Source organism: Octopus sinensis, linkage group LG4, assembly GCF_006345805.1.
Source record: "Octopus sinensis linkage group LG4, ASM634580v1, whole genome shotgun sequence".
NCBI classification, from domain to species: domain Eukaryota; kingdom Metazoa; phylum Mollusca; class Cephalopoda; order Octopoda; family Octopodidae; genus Octopus; species Octopus sinensis.
The window spans coordinates 152,892,619-152,910,496 of record NC_043000.1 but is presented as its reverse complement, the minus strand read 5'-3'; the positions used below and the strand labels follow the sequence as shown (position 1 = coordinate 152,910,496).

Below are 17,878 nucleotides of genomic sequence, written 5' to 3'. Positions count from 1 at the left end.
GATGTTCGTTTCCAGAGCGGTTATACTTTTTATACATATGTTAAGTTCCTTGGTAAAGTAATTTTGTTTGGTGTATATGTTGAGGCTTATATGTACTTGTGGGTGTGTGTGAGTGGGGTGGGTGTTTGTATTTGTTATGGTGTGTGGTTTACGTGTGTGTATTTGTGTGTGAATGTATAGGTTAAAGGGATTGCTATATAAGTATGTTATAGTGTTTAGTAAAGGGAGGTTTTATCATTTATGTTTTGTGAGTTTTAGCTTATCATGGTAGTTTTATAAAAGAATCCATTCATAATTTTTGTGTTTATTTGTCTGTGTGGGGTTGAGTGGGTTTTTGGAGTATATGTTGAGGTTTATATGTATGTATAGGTATGTGTAAGTGGTGTGGGTATTTGTATATGTCGTGGGTGTGTGGTTTACGTGTGTGTATTTGTATGTGAATGTTTAGGTTAGGGGGATTGCTATATAGGTATGTTATAGAGTTTAGTAAAGGGAGATTTTATCATTATATGTTTTTATGAGTTTTGGTTTATCATGGTAGGTTTGTTAAGGAATTCGTAGTAATTTGTGTCTATTTGCGATGTCTGTTGTTTTATTGCATTGTTTCATTCATAATTTTTAAGTAGTGTTCGTTTTACCAAGTGAATATAATTTTTAATTCCATTTATTCCATTTCTCCGTTCATAATTTTAAGTGATGTCCGTTTTCTAGAGCGTGAATGTGGGTTGTATGTGTGTGTGTGTGGGAGTATGAATAAGTATTGTGTTGAAGTATTTAGCTATTTTATTTATTTATAGTTGCCTAGACGTTTTTATGTGTATGTATAGGGATATATATATAGGGGTGTGATTTAGTGTATGTAGTTAGATATGGTATATATAATTAGGTATATGTGTATGGGTGTATATATAGTTTATTATTATATTATTATTATTTTTGTTTGTTTTATATTTTATATTTTATATTTTATATTTAATTGTTGATAGGTTATTTTAGTTTATATATTGTTTATATATTGATTATATATGGATTATATATAGGTTATATATGGATTATATTTTATATTTTTTCATTCATACTTTAATTATTTTAAAATTATTATTTTTATATTTTAAAATATTGATATTTTAGATTGGAAGTCCACCTGAAGATTGTCGATCAAGACAAGAAACAATTGTAGTGGTGGTTTTTTTGACTATTTATTAAAATTTTATGTATTGATTAAGTCTTTCCTTGTTTGTTTTGCAAAATAGTGGTTTTGTCTCTAATAATATTTTATAATATTTTACTATAAAATTGGATTTAATCCTAAATCTGATTTTTTCCCTGTAAATTTGGATTTATTCCCTAATATTTATTATTATATATATATATTATATATATATACACACACACACACAGAGGCACAGAAGACAAACATTGAATACAGACAAGCTTTAATGTTTTTTTAAAATTAAAATATCAATAAAAAGTTTTAAATATTTTACCTTGTCCCTGAGACCGAAACTGGTTGGCAACGGATTGGTTTGATTTTTGCAGCTTGAATCTTCATCATGTGAACAGCGATTTCGTTGCATTGAATGATGCACTGAGGCTACTTCCCCATGTTCATCTTTCAATACGTTGATGGCATGGGGAATAGCAACAGCAATAAAACTAAAGCATTCCTGTAATGAAATGATGAAACAATTGTAAAAAGTCAATATATGGAATATGATATAATATACAGTTTCTACAATTTCACAGATTTCCAAATATCACTTTTCCCTACAAGTGTACAACATACACATCATATGTATTTACATAGGCTACACACACATACACACGCACACACACACACACACACACACACATATATATATATATATGTGGTTGGCGTTAGGAAGGGCATCCAGCTGTAGAAACACTGCCAGGTCAGACTGGAGCCTGGTGCAGCCTTCTGGCTTCCCAGATCCCCGGTCAAACCGTCCAACCCATGCTAGCATGGAGAACGGACGTTAAATGATGATGATGATCATCATCATATGTGTGAAACTAATACACCTGCTTGTTGTTTGCACACCTGTCTTCAGCTTTTGTTTTTCTGTAAATTTCAACTACATATATATGTGTGTGTGTGTGTGTGTGTGTGTGTATATATATATATTTATATATCCATAAATACAGCTTCCCAATCACATGATCCCAAGTTCAATACCACTGTGTGGCATCTTGGGCAAGTGTCATCTACTCTGGCCCAACCAATACCTTGTGAGTGGAATTAGTAGACAGAACCTGCAAGAAACCTGTTACGTCTATATATATATATATATATATATATATATATACGTGTGTGCGTGTGTTACTGTTTCTGTTCCTGGATATTGAGTTGTAAATGAATGTCACCATCTAGCAAGCAATTTCATTACTTCCTAATCTTCCATGAAAGCATGTCTGGTTATGGGGGAATATTACCTTACTTGGAAACAGGTGAGAGTTGGCAACAGGAAGAGCATCTAACCATACGAAATTTGCCTCAACAAAATACCATCCAACTCATGCAAGCATGGAAAAAAAGAACATAAAACTGATAATGAGATATGTGTGTTCTTTCCACCAGGGCAATGTTGTTATTCTAAAACGACATACATACCCCCACTTTCTCACTTTCTCATGTCCCTTTTTCTCCATCTACTTAATGCTATCTCCTTCATTTCATCTCTCCTTTCATCTGGACCCTGTCTGTACCCCTTCACTATATCTCTCACAAGCTCCTCTTTCTCTGCACGCTTCTCTATCACATGAATATCTCTGTTTCCTTCATCACATCTTTCTCACTCTCCTCCTTTAACATGCTTATTCTACCACCCACCATTAATCTCTTATGGTCGTTGCCAGCCCCGTCTGGCACCTGTGCGGGTGGCACGTAAAAAGCACCCACTACACTCATGGAGTGGTTGGCGTTAGGAAGGGCATCCAGCCGTAGAAACACTGCCAGATCAGACTGGGCCTGGTACAGCCTTCAGGCTTCCCAGACCCCAGTTGAACCGTCCAACCCATGCTAGCATGGAGAACGGACGTTAAACGATGATGATCCTCACTCTCTCCCCTAATCTCTCAAAAGTTGTTGTTTCTCTCTTCCACCTACCGGTTTCTGAACCTAAAGATGTATAATTGTAATTTTCAAGAGATACATTATGAGTTATAATACCAGCATTATAGACTCTAAACAAAAGTCTAAATGAGAGAGATGTGGACTTCGCAAAGCCACAACAAAGGCAACTGGTCTAGTAAAACAGTAACTCCAAATGAAAATTTTTACAGAGGGGTTGTGGATGTTATAACTGGCAATGAAGACAGCCTGTTGAAGAGAATAGTGACTATGAATAAAACCTTACACATTATAGACAACTCTTTAGTGCTGATGGCAGAGCAAAATTAACCTAATCCAAGTAGTAAGGTTACTGAGGACAAGATAAGCATTTAGCAGGTAAAACCAAACAATAATTATGAATGATGAATATTGGTTTCAAATTTTGACACAAGGCCAGCAACTTTGGGGAGGGGATAAGTTGATTACATCGACCCCAGTGTTTCACTGGTACTTATTTTATCGATCCGAAAAGGATTAAAGGCAAAGTTGAATTCAGCAGAATTTGAACTCAGAACATAAAGACGGACAAAATGCCACTAAGCATTTTGCCCAATGTGCTAACAATTCTGCCAGCTCATGGTCTTATGAATTATAAATATTATACATATAGAGAGACAGACAGAGAAACACACACATACACACACACTTCATAACACATACACATACTTGATATTAAATTTGGAAAAGCATGGTTGTCCAACCCATGCTAGCATGGAAAACGGACGCTAAATGATGATGATGATGATGGTTATTTACATCTACCACTCATACTTATCATTGTTCTTCGTCTCTACCTAACCACTAAGTTTCTGCTGTCATACTCTTCCTCTCATTACCCATCCATCCTGGTTTTTCTGTCATTACTCTTTCTCTTCTCCTTTCCAGTAATATTAGCTTGTGCAAACAAATAGTGGGGAGTGGTAAAAGTGTGGTAAGAGACAAGACATCCGATGTTTGCTGGTACTACTATGAAATACACTCAGTACTTTCTGTAAACTAACTGGCAAATAAGTGGAGACAGTGCAGGATCAAGTCTTGTCTTCTTGTCTTGAGACAGCATTCACCCAGGGTGGGTTGAGCTGGCTTCATTCATCCTCAATACTGCATCTCTCACAAACGCTGACCAGACCTGGCGATTTGAGGCTAATGACTACATGATCTCCAACCACTCCTTATTCCAGCAGTGAACGCCGTAGTCATGGGGGCACAGGTTGGGTTCCAGATCAGCCTTGACTGTCATCAGCCAGGTTTTTCATTGTCCACCACATCGCTTTCGCCAACCCTGAAGGGGAGCTGGGGCAATTGCTTCATAGATGAATTCTCCTGGTTGATGATGGAGGGCATGACCCAACCAACATAGACATCTCGCACCGAATTGTTGGAGACAGGATCAAGTGGAGCCATTCAGACTAGTATTTCTCTTGTGCTGGTGCCATCATAAAATGTATTCAGTACACCCTGTAAACTGATTGGCAAACGAGTAGAGACAATATAGGATCAAGAGAAATGCTTTAGATTTGTCAAAGACATGACAACCTCTTTAGTATTGGTACCATGCTAAAATGTATCAAGTATACTTTGTAAAGTGATTGGTGATAGGAAAAAACATCCAGCCATAAGAACCAAGCTGAAATAGAACATACAAGTGAGACTTTGTCCTCTGACCCCTTCAGAGGGTAGTAATTCCCAATGAAAGTAGACATGAGCAGCAACATCCAACTCGCACCAGCATTGAAAAAGTACAAGAAATGAAAATGTTGTGCGAGGATGTGTTTGTGTTCAGATATCATCATCATCGTTTAATGTCTGCTTTCCATGCTAGCATGAGTTGGACGATTTTGACTGAGGGCTGGCGAACCAGATTGCTGCACCAGGCTCCAATCTTGATCTGGCAGAGTTTCTACAGCTGGATGCCCTTCCTACTGCCAACCACTCCAAGAGTGTAGTGGGTGCTTTTTATGTGCCATCGGCACGGGGGCCAGTCAGGCGGTACTGGCAACAACCTTGCTCGAATCTTTTTATACATGCCACCTGCACAGGTGCCAGTAAGACGACGCTGGTAACGATCATGCTTTTATATTGTATACAAAGGAAAAATGAGATTATGGATGGCCTGGGACAAAGTAATGAAGATTAACCTGACCTAATGAGCCCAAAATACTGTGTTGGAGAAGATCCACTCAATCAATGCAGGAATGGACAAGCATATGAAAATGATCATGATGATTGAGATTCAGGTGTATAATATATATATATTCAAGTGTCTCCCAGCCATTGTGTTCAAATTGATTCTTCCTCTACCAATCTCCCCCCCTCCTTCATTATTCACTCATTTATTACTCTCACCCTTTTCCTAGTACAATACACCTCAGTATCTCCTAATTGCTTCTCATGTCTAACAAAGGAAGACATCACAATAGAACTGCTTATACTTGACTCTCTCCTCATTATCCTTTTGCATCATTTCTCACTTCTCTCTCATTATTCCTTCATTATTTACATTCATCACTAATTCTCTCTACCTTTCCCAACACTCTCACTTTCAAAACTCCATCCTTCACCCAGCTTCTCTCCTTTCCCTTTCTCTCCTCTATCACCTTCACACTTTGGCTCTTTTTCTTCACTCTCTCTTATATCATTTTGGTTGCACTGCTTCTAGCCAATCTCCTTACTATCAACCATCATGCATCTCTCTCTCTCTCTCTCTCTCTCTCCTATCATCTCTTGCTCCTATCACTTGGGTTCTCTTCTCCCACTTATTTGCTGTGCTCTTAACCCTTTCGTTACTATATTTCTGACCAAAATACACCCCTTATGTGTTTCAATTAATTTCTAACGTAATCATAAATTTAGTATGGTTTCAATAAACAACTATAACTTTTTGATTTTTGGAAGATAATTTAATGAAATGTTCTCAACCAATTCTATACTATAATTTTTGTCACAAAGTGACTCTAATTGCAGGTAGATACAGGTAAATTCAACAAAATATAAAATTAAAATTTTGTTCAAACATCGCTATAGAAAATGGGTTATTAGCTTAGCTAATAACCCATTTTCTATAGCGATGTTTGAACAAAATTTCAATTGGGTATACAACAAAATTTTACGATAGAATTTGTTATTCTGGGTAGCTTTCTGATACCCATAATAATATTTATGGCAAAATAGTCTTAATTTCATTTAAGGTTGTGGGAAACCACAAACTATCCTTTCTTTCACTTTGTTTACATTTAGCGTAACGGTTCGTTTCCACCGTAATGATTTCAGATAGGCTCATTCGAAAAAGTAAAAAGAAATAGTCTAAGGCTTTACTCTCCTGGGAAAGTCTGTGGCTTGGTCCAGTTTCTTCAGAAAAATCACAGAAAGAAACTTTTTAAATTTTCACTCCATTCAGGTGCCAATTCATTTTCTTTATTGCTGTCGGAGCTCTCGGATTCACTGTTTTCACTTTCGGAAAATGAAACATCAGATTCATTATCAAATACCACGTGCTTTTTTTTTTCAGTCATAGAGTTAGATTTATCAAGGTCTTCAGTAGAAAATCCTTCGAATTCTGACTCGCTGCTTGATATAATGAAATTCGTATCCATTTTTTGTCAGAATTACAAATTTTGAAAACACAATAGGAACAAATTTCGGAAAAAAATCTCCCAAAATTCACGGAATTAAAATTACACTTCGATCATTGTACAAAACTGTAGATGAACTGTTTACGAAGTATAATCATTTGTTTTCAGAAATGTACTAAAGAGATTTGCTCTGATATTCTCATTTAAATATGAATAGGTAAATATGGGCGGGTTTGGTCGGTTTGGTCACATTAACCAAAATTTTTTTCAGACGGCTTTGGGCGGTTTGGTAACGAAAGGGTTAACCTGGTTCTTTCCCCACTTAGCTATGTATGAAAGAAAGGAAGAAACAGAGATAAGGCAAGGAAGAGAGGAGTTTTTAGAAATGCAGGGAGCAAAACAACTTCAACAATGCTAATGTCACGCACAAATATTTCCAGTACAATAGGAAGGGCGTCCAGATATAAAAACCCTGTCACAAATTAAATACGAAAATGAGAAATGGTTCCTGACGCATCTAGATGGCAGTAATTCTAAATAAGACCTACCTGTGATGACCCATCCAACTCATACCATCATGGAAAACAATGTAACGATGCTGATGTGCCATATAATGCTCATAAGTATGTGTGATACTGTCCCCACCCCCTACACAATTTCAACAAGGAATATTAAAAAGAATATTTTTTTGTAGAGTGGTTGTATACCGTCAACTTAATGTGACAGTCCCGTATGGGAATTACACCACTGCTGTTTAGCCCTAGGAAGCATCGAACGCTTCCTGTCGGCTTTGACACATTTTTTCCCCCTGTGTCCTTATGTTTGTGAAGGGGAGGTAAGCACCCCCACCAGCCAAGATTCACACCTGAGGACATGCATGTTTCTGGGTCTTAACCTGTCATCAGCCCAGGATAGTGAGATCTGCTGATTGAGGAGCCTGTCCAGCCTTCACAAATATATATGTTTACAGTGAAATCTATTCACTGGTTACCGTAATCAGAAATGTTAAATTTCTAAATGTCTCAAAGAGACATGAGCGGTGGTGGAGCGATAGAGCCGACAGGAAGCGTTTGATGCTTCCTAGGGCTAAACATTAAGTTGACTTTATACAACCACTCTATTGCTCCTCCACCGCTCATGTCTCTCTGAGACATTTAGAAATTTAATATTTCTGATTATTTTTTTGTATTTAACCCCTTGCCCAACAATTATTTTGAAAATAAATGTATTTTTTCAGACATATTTTTTAATTGTTTTATTTTACTATGTTTTGAATGGTGATTTCAAGGTATATTTCAAACCTTATTTATTATGAATTTTAATTCAATAATATTGATTTTAAATTACCGCTTTGGGCAGAAACGAGTTAACCCGTTTTTTTCATAAATCCTATTACTTTTACAAAAAATCATGTTATTTTATTTGGTTATCGACATGGTGGGGTTATAATATAAAGATATAAAAAAACAACGTAAAAACAAAGTGAATACTTCTATTCATAAAAGGTGCCTTCCAACCCTTCGACTGTCTCCAGGTGACTAAATCATACTCGGTCTTCAATGCCTTACTCAAGCGAAAGGTGGCAGAAATCGTCACTGCCAGACGTATAAAGTGAGCGAATATACTCGTATATGTCAAAAAAGAGTTTATAATAGACGAAGGAACTCATTTGCTGTCGATTTTGGCGAGTCTATCTTTTGACGAGTTAACTCGCCAGAGATAGAAAAAAACGATTTCGGTCAAAACGCATATATTCGTTTCTGCCGGGTAAGGGGTTAAGCATTTATTGCCTATCAAAATATATAACCACAGCATAAGAGAAAGAAGAGCAAAACATGCAAATAGACTAGAAATATCTTTTTAACAACAATACTACTGTAATTTACAAAGAAGACTAGAAAAGAAGCTTAACCATAGCAGGAACCATTTTATAACAAGCGTGCTACTAGCCGAGATGAAAATATCGGTAAATCAGGAAATCAGACAAAAACAGTTATTTACAGTGAAAATATCACACATGAACACAATTATAAAAACACGGCAAAGAAAAACAATAGCTGTTTAGAATCAGTAGAACACATTTGTGTACAAAGTAAGTTACCAGCATAGCTAAACATAAAGCAGGAAATCAGCCAAGAAGAACACTCGTGTACAGTGAAAATATCATATTGTACATAAATACAATAGTAAAACATCACACATACACAAAAAAAAAAAAAGATTAGTTTGGGTATACAGCAGAAAGCATTTTATTCTAATATTTTTTTTTCTTTGTAATCTACTGGCATATTTTTAGCAATGAATGTTATTTTGCACACATTAACAAAATCTGCCTTTTTCGTGAACTGGTAACACCAAACTTGTGTTCCAGCAAAACCTTATATATATATTTCTTTTCTTTTATTTCTTTTACTTGTTTCAGTCATTTGACTGCGGCCATGCTGGAGCACCGCCTTTAATCGAGCAAATCGACACCGGGACTTATTCATTGTAAGCCCAGTACTTATTCTATCGGTCTCTTTTTGCCGAACCGCTAAGTGACGGGGACATAAACACACCAGCATCGGTTGTCAAGCAATGCTAGGGGGACAAACACACACAAACACACACACACACATATATATATATACATATATACGACAGGCTTCTTTCAGTTTCCATCTACCAAATCCACTCACAAGGCATTGGTCGGCCCGAGGCTATAGTAGAAGTCACTTGCTCAAGGTACCATGCAGTGGGACTGAACCCGGAACCATGTGGTTAGTAAACAAGCTACTTACCACACAGCCACTCCTGCGCCTATATATATATATATATTTTTTTTTTTTATTTCTTGGCATTATTATTAATTATTTATATAGGTAGAAATGCATTTCTTTGTATTCCTCACATTTATCAAACAGTATTTTTCTAACTCTTCCTTTAGTTCTAGCCAATGTGAGACTGAACAACAAAGGTTTATTTTTACGCTATTTTAACAGCCTCAAACTGTTCTTGCTTCCTCCATTCTCTTAGCAACGCTGCTGTACATAGAAAATTGCAAGAAAAAAGCAGGCAGTGTTTCGAAGTGCCTCAAGATTTTCACTGTCACTCGATCACCATATTCTTTAGCATAGTCTGCCACCTTCAATTTCAAGACAAAGGGAGCCAAAATGTCAATTGGTTAAATATCTCTCTCTAGACACAACAAAATTTTGTTTCAATACATGAATTCACATAAAAAAAAAACCTTGCAAACCAAATACAAAAACAAAGTAGCTGAAATGCTTTTTGTCTGTAACCATAAACCTGAGGGTAAAATCTTGCACTGATATCACCATGCATTTGTATCGCCACTGTGGCTGTTATGTGTTGTACTAAGATATCAAAAGTGTGATAAATGCCATATACACTATCTGACAACAGAACATGAGCAGGACCAAGAACATTTCTTATGGCACCAGTACTTACATTTTTTATGTTTTCTGTGATTTTTTCACAGGTCCAGCAAGTAGTAGTAGTAGTAGTAGTAATAATAATAATAATGATAATAATAATAATAATAATAATAATAATAATAATAATAAATGCCCTGGTGAGTACCAGGCAGTGGCTCTCATGGCTTCTAATCTTAACTGATTGGAAGTGTTATCATGTACATCGTTTTGTTTTGGTATAAAAGATGAACTACAGCAAATATTCTGCTCAATACCATAGATTTGGTCTATCATGATAGATGGCAATGATGATCCAGAACTAAACAGTTACAATAGTCACTGTTAGCATAACTCAACATTGTTAGCCTAATCTGAAGGTTCAAGATTCTTTCAAAACTAGATTTTCCCATGTAAAATAAGATATATGTGACAGGTGTAAAATACAGAGACAGTAACATGCACGCAAACTCAGAAATGGTTAATTTACTAATTAACTTTTAAGACTTCTAACTGCCAAATAAAGATTTTCTACTCGGGATACACAGGTTTAATTTTCAAGGAAATTCCATTTTTAAATAAATTACCAGTAACAACAGCAATAATAATAATAATAATAACCAATAATATTAATACGCCAACTATTTGTTTTTGTACATACTTGTTGTGTGCATCACACTTACTTCAAAGAAGTGGCAAAGCGAAAGACAAAAGGACAGAGAGGAAGTAAGAGAAAAAGAAGGTGAAAGAGAAAGAGAGAGTGTGAAAGAGAGAGTGAGTGGTGACAGTGTTCATTTTGTGCTTTTAAATGTTTCAGAGATGGCATAAGAGAGAAAGAAAGTGAGACAGTGAGACAGAAAGAGAGAGACTGAAAGAGACAGTGAGTGGTGACGGCATTCGTTTTGTTTTCAAATGTTTATCACATCGCAAGAGAAGTAGAGACATATACACACTGTTAAATCAAAAGTGGGAGAGAAGAGTGACACAAAGAAAGAAAAAGAGAAAAAGTGAGAGCCAGTAGATACATAAATCCAAAAGGAAAGTTCATTGATACATAGACACAGCAAATATTGGCTGTCAATTTCACTTTTCATTACCACACAAGGATAAAATTAACTCACAAATGGCTGAGTACTCCACAGACATAACATTAATGTAGTTCTCAGGGAGATTCAGCCTCACACAGAATATGATAAGGCTGGCCCCTTTGAATTACAGCTACAACTTGAGACACATATATATGAATGTATTTGTGTGTGTGTGTGTGTGTGTGTGTGTGTGTGTGTAGTATAGGTTAGTTAAAACATGTTTGCAATAAGTGTGAAAATAAATGCAATAACCAAACTTTCATTCATAAATCTATTTATTATTTCATTCTTTTGCATTTCAATTTGTACATTTGTACCCAGAAATTTTCAACAACTGCATGCCAGAAGAAATGGCAAAATGAGTAATTCTATCTCCTAAAAATTCTGACTGTCTTGCAATAAATGAAAAAGTTCTTAATATTATACCAGAGGCACTTAAAACATACTTAAGCACAGATTCAGTGTCCTGCAATAATGAAGAGGAGGTTCAGAACTATTCATTTGAATTCATAAACTCACTCACTCCATCCGCTATGTCTCCTCATCGCCTCAACTTAAAAGTAGGGGCTATTATAATGCTGCTAAGAAATATTTCAATCGACCAAGGATTATGCAATGGAACTCACATGGAAGTGTAAAGACTTCATGAACATTGTGTAGAGGCATCACTGGTAACAGGCTCCAACAGAGGTCGTACAGTTCTAATTCCTAGAATTAAATTAAGCCCAAGTGATGCAAATATTCCATTCACACTAAACAGACTTCAGTTTCCACTTCGACTTGCATATTCAATGACAATTAATAAGGCTCAAGGGCAAACATTTGAAAAAGTTGGAATACATTTGCCTCAACCGGTATTTTCTCATGGCCAATTATATGTCGCATTTTCAAGAGCACAAGCTATGAACAATATCAAAGTAAGAGTTATGACACTCAATTGGGATAACAGACAAGGCCAAAAATGTGGTGTGACATACACATTTTGTCTCCCATAAAGTACTGTGAGGAAGACCACCACAGCAGCTAGCCTCACCACTACACCAGCCACTCCATCATTACACATCCACATTACACCTTTAAGATTGGGGAACCAGTTAGAGGCCCGCTGGATCTCTCACAGCATACCAGCAGACCACAAAATCGCACCAGCCAGCAACACCACTATCTCCAAGCCCATCATATCTTTATATATAAAACTGAAGTTGTGTGTGTGAGAGTCTGTCTCCTCCAATTTAGATTCCTAACTACTCCCACATTTTGCAGTGCAGTTTAACCAAAAGTGGGTATCTTATAGTCGTGATTCATATCAAGCCCTTCTGGGTATTAGCACGCATGATAAAATATCTACGATGATAAAATATCTACCATCATTTTTTCGCATTTTTAATGCATTTTTTGCTCGGTTTATATAAGGGAAGTAACTCTCTAAAAATGCTTATATAGTTATTTCCCTTACAAACCTGAGCAACGCCGGGCGATACTGCTAGTATATATATGTGTGTGTGTGTGTGTGTGTGTGTGTGTGTGTGTGTGTGTGTGTGTGTGTATGTATGTATGTGTGTGTCTGTGTTTGTCCCACTACCACCACCACTGCTTGACAACTGATGTCGACTAAAGAGTGATGCTTCAGCATGGCCACAGTCAAATGACTGAAATAGTAGTAATAATAATAATAATAATAATAATCCTCTCTATTAGAGGCACAAGGCCTGAAATTTTGGGGAAGGGCTAGTCAATTACATCGACCCCAGTGCACCACTGGTACTTACTTTACAAACTCCAAAAGTATGACGGGCTAAGTTAACCTCAGTCAAAAACAGAAAATTTGACAAAACCATAACACAGAAAATTTGTAGCTAATTCCTCATCAATCAATGTCCAAGAGATCATAGTTTCATGCCATTACTGTAAAGACTATTCCTTCTTGGAGTTACCAGTGCAAAAAAAGTCATTGAGAACAGCTAATGAACATACAGGGCAATGATAAAAACAAACTAGAATAAATATAATGATTATATACAACAAAAAAAAAAAAAGCTGTGTGGTTATTAGACAGATGAATATGGGTAATGCAAAAGGAAATGAAAATGTCCTAAAGGACTGGAGAGACAAGGACACACGTATATATATATAGGAATAAAAATTATATATAAAGAAACAAGAACGTGAAATACACAAAGGGACGAACACAGAAAACAGACGGGCCATTCAAAGCCTTTAATCTTCAGTCAGAAACCGGATATATATATATATATATATATATATATATATCATCACCATCATCATCATCATCACCACCACCACCAGCACCATCATCATTTAACATCTGTTTTCATCTTGGCACAAGTTAAATGGTTTGTTAGGGGCTGGTAAGGCTGAGGGCCACAGCAGGATTCATTGTCTGTTCTGGCATGGTTTCTATGGCTGATGCCCTTCCTAATGCCAACCACTTTACAGAGTGTACTGGGTGCTTTTTACATTGCACCAGCACCTGCATATACATATATATACGAGGGGCGTTCAATAAGTAATGCCCCTGACCCACTTCCCATAGCAGTAGAGCAACGAAACTTGGCACAGTTATTAGTCTTTTTCTACATAGGAACCACCCAGAGTTACGTATTTTTCCCATTGTTTGATGCAGCTCTGAAGACCGTTTTTGTAGAAGACCCCAGCTTGGTCCTCCAACCACAACGTGACTTCAGAAATCAAGGCTGCATCATCTGGGAAACGCTTTACTTTCAAAAACAACTCCATGGCTGGGAAGAGGTGAAAATCAGAGGGTGCAGGTCAGGAGAGTAGGGGGATGGGGGATGAGTTCATAGCCACACGCCTGTGCTTCTGATCTGGCGACACGCGAGTTGTTGATCGGAGCGTTGTCCTGCAGGAGAATGCCTTTGCTGATCTTGCCCCGCCTCTTGATTTTGATAGCTTCTCTTAATTTCCTCAAAAGTGAAGCATAATAGACTCCTGTAATTGTGGCACCCTTTGCCAGGAAATCTGTCATCACTACTCCGTCCTGGTCCCAGAAGACTGTGAGCATGACCTTGCCAGCGGAGGGCTGCACCCTTCCCTTCTTTGGAGGGGGTGAGTCACGGTGCTTCCACTGCATTGACTGGGCTTTGGTCTCTGGATCATAGTGATGGACCCAGGTTTCATCCTGTGTAATCAGTCTTTTGAAAAATTTTGACTCATCTTCTTGGCACATCTTCAAATTCATCCTCGCGCAATCGACGCGTTCTTGCTTCTGGAAAGGTGTGAGCAACCTGGGAATCCATCTGGCAGACACCTTTTGCATATGCAAATGGTCATGAATGATAGTTTCCACAGACCCAGTACTAATCTTGACCTCATGGGCTATTTGGCGAATAGTTATGTGTCGATCTTCCAAAATGGCAGCCTCAACTTGACGGACAGATGCCTCATCAATGGCAGAAGGGGGCGACCAGATTTGGGAGCTGTTTCCACAAAGTTCCGACCATGTTTGAATTCACGATGCCAGCGTTTTACAAGGTCATATGATGGGGCATCATCACCATAATTTACTTTTATTTCATCAAAAGTCTCCCACGGTGTGCGTCCTTTCAAATACAAAAACCGCATCACTGCTCGACACTCAACAGGCTCCGTTTCACACTTGACTCAGTTCAAACACCTGTAAATCAGAAACCACAATTAGTTCAGAGCTGTAATTTTCCACTTAATCTATAGAGATATAAATAATTGCACATGCAAAATTTCAGCTAGATCAAACAACTGCAAGTGGGTCAGAGGCATTACTTATTGAACGCCCCTCGTATATATATATATATATATATATATATATATATATATATATATATATACATGTGTGTGTGTCTGTGTGTGTGTACACATTGTCATCGTTGTCAGAGACACAAACACACACACCCATACATACATATGTTCATACATACATACATACATACCCGGTTAAACTGGGATTTTCAGAAAGAGAAATCGACCGGCTAATTCGTACATTACAAGTGCAATCTGTGAGTGGAACAGTAAAAATATGCAAGACTTTTCTCAAGTTCCAAATGTGAATTTGTCCGTGTTAACTATATTCTGAAGATGGAGCCTTGTATTTTTGTAGGAAACTGGCTCCTACTTTAGTGGAAGATTTAAGAGGCAGACCCAGAAAAAACTTGGACGAGGTGGTGAAGCACGACCTTCGAACTTTAGGTCTCACCGAGGAAATGACTAGAGACCGAGACTTTGGAAGTATTCTGTGCGTGAGAAGACCCGGCAGGACAAATGAGACCATAACCCGTGGCCTCTACATGGGATATAGCCAGTCCACTTATGCATACCTTTCCTTCTTGGGACACAAAACTCTACTTGTGAAGACCTGTTGAGGCAAGTGAAAATCAAAATCAAAATCGATCAACATCAATGGAAATTGCAGCTGTGATACCAGTGCCGGTGGTACGTAAGAGAACCATCCAAACGTGGCCGTTGCCAGCACCGCCCCAACTGACCTCGTGCCAGTGGCATGTAAAAAGCACCATCCGATCGTGGCCGTTTGCCAGCCTCATCTGGCACCTGTGCCGGTGACACGTAAAAAGCACCCACTACACTTATGGAGTGGTTGGCATTAGGAAGGGCATCCAGCCGTAGAAACATTGCCAGATCAGACTGGGCCTGGTGCAGCCTTTTGGCTTCCCAGACCCCAGTTGAACCGTCCAACCCATGCTAGCATGGAGAACGGACGTTAAACGATGATGATGATGATGAAAAGATAGAAGAGATATACACTTTATATCAACTCACAAGAGTTTGGTTGAATCAATGCTATAATAGAAAACGCTGGACCAAAGAGCCATGCAGTAGGACTAATCTCAAAACTATGGTTTGGACGACAACCAATAAATCAATATACATTAATAAAATAAATACCAGACTGAAATTAATACTGGAGTTCATTGGTTTGAGCGTGTGTTAATATTAGTTTATACTCATATGTGCAAGCATGCATATACACACACATGCAAAACAAATATCAATACATACATGCAGACAGACATATGTACAAAGATATGTTTATATATACATGCACATATGCACATACATGTATGGAAATTACTGGGTAAATTATTCAGGAATGCAAGCAACATGAAAAGCCCGATGTTCTTCCTATCACCAATTCTTGCCTATTTTTATCCTAGGAAACCCAAAAGGGCAGAACTACCTTTTTTGAGGGGAAACTACCCTTTGTTGAGAGGAAAAGTCAAAAAATGTTACCTGTTGCAGTCTAGTCACAAATAGTGAGTCAGTCCCAACGGAGGAAACTTATGATCAAAGGCGCTCCACACATGACTACCCAGCCTATTTTTCCAGCATAGGTATTTCTGTTCATGTTACAATATGTATTCCCATATCAACTCCATAATGTATGACAAAAGGAGATCTAGCTACTATCCATAAATGTAGCTCAATGTACTGTTAAGATATTCACACAAACACATATGCACATGTTTGCATATATATATACAATAGACTTCTTTCAGTGTCCATCCACCAAATTCCTTTGCAAAGTATTGGTCAACCCAGGGCTATAATAGAAGATCCTTGCCCAAGTTTCTGTATGGTGGGATTGAACACAAAGCCACGTGGTTGACAAGCTAACTTCTTAACCACACAACTATGCTTGTATATGTAAACCAAGACATTCCATTAAATTCAAATTACATGCTGTAAATCATTATTAAAATACATTCTCATGAAGATAATCTTGGAATTTCAGTAAATTTAAATTATTAACAATAGAATGCTGTGAGAAGTGAATGTCATCTTCGGTAGCAAAGTGACAACTCTAGACCTGAACTAAACAAAAAAATTAAATAATTGACTTATGATACAAACATGTAGGACAGTGCTTTTCAAACTTTTTGCTGGAGTGGAACCCCAAGGAAACATTCCACTGGCTCGAGGAACCCCTGTGCAATAATTTAATAGTCTTATGCACACATATCTGCACAGGAGAATTTAAAATTACTGCCGATTTTAGCAGTTTTATAACTTCTTGTGGAACCCCTGAACTGTACTGGCGGTACCCTAAGGTTCCGCAGAACCCTGGTTGAAAACCACTGATGTAGGATAATTAAGCAATTATAATTATAATTTTGTACTCACAAAGGTGACGATTAGAGAGATGTATAATGAAAAGTATATTATTTAATAATTATGACCTTATAAGGAAGACCAGAGCAAAATTGTCAAACTTATACTATTTGTAAAGCAGAGAAAACTGATCCGAGAACTGGAAAAACTAAAACTAGGATACAAAACAAGCACGTTTGAACATATAAAATGTTAATACTGCTGTCATATCAAGATCACAATAACATCAAACATCGCCTCCTCCCACATTAACCCACCGAACCTATTTACACTACAGAGATAAAACTCCCTCAGGAACATCGTTGATGCGTGGAGCAACATCACAGGCAAGGGACACAACTCGCAATAAATACCTCTATGGTTTTTGTGAGTTATCTCGCTTGCACTGATCAATCTAAGATAACATAACTCTGCAAGTAATATGTGATGAGACTGGTGATTTAGCCGCAGGTCAGTCCCAACGAAGGAAACTTATCATCAAAGGCGCTCCACACATGACCACCCAGCCTATTTTTCCAGCGTAAGTATTTC

General features: G+C 37.4%; 1 protein-coding gene across 1 annotated transcript in view; it reads right to left on the bottom strand.

The window, feature by feature from the left end:
* The window catches only part of LOC115210672 (gephyrin-like), a 177,343-nt gene that overhangs the window by 129,609 nt on the left and 29,856 nt on the right, over positions 1 to 17,878 (bottom strand). Inside the window, exon 7 of the mRNA XM_029779333.2 lies at positions 1,488 to 1,667. Coding sequence (XP_029635193.1) covers positions 1,488 to 1,667 — 180 coding nt within the window. The remainder of the gene's footprint in view (positions 1 to 1,487; positions 1,668 to 17,878) is intronic.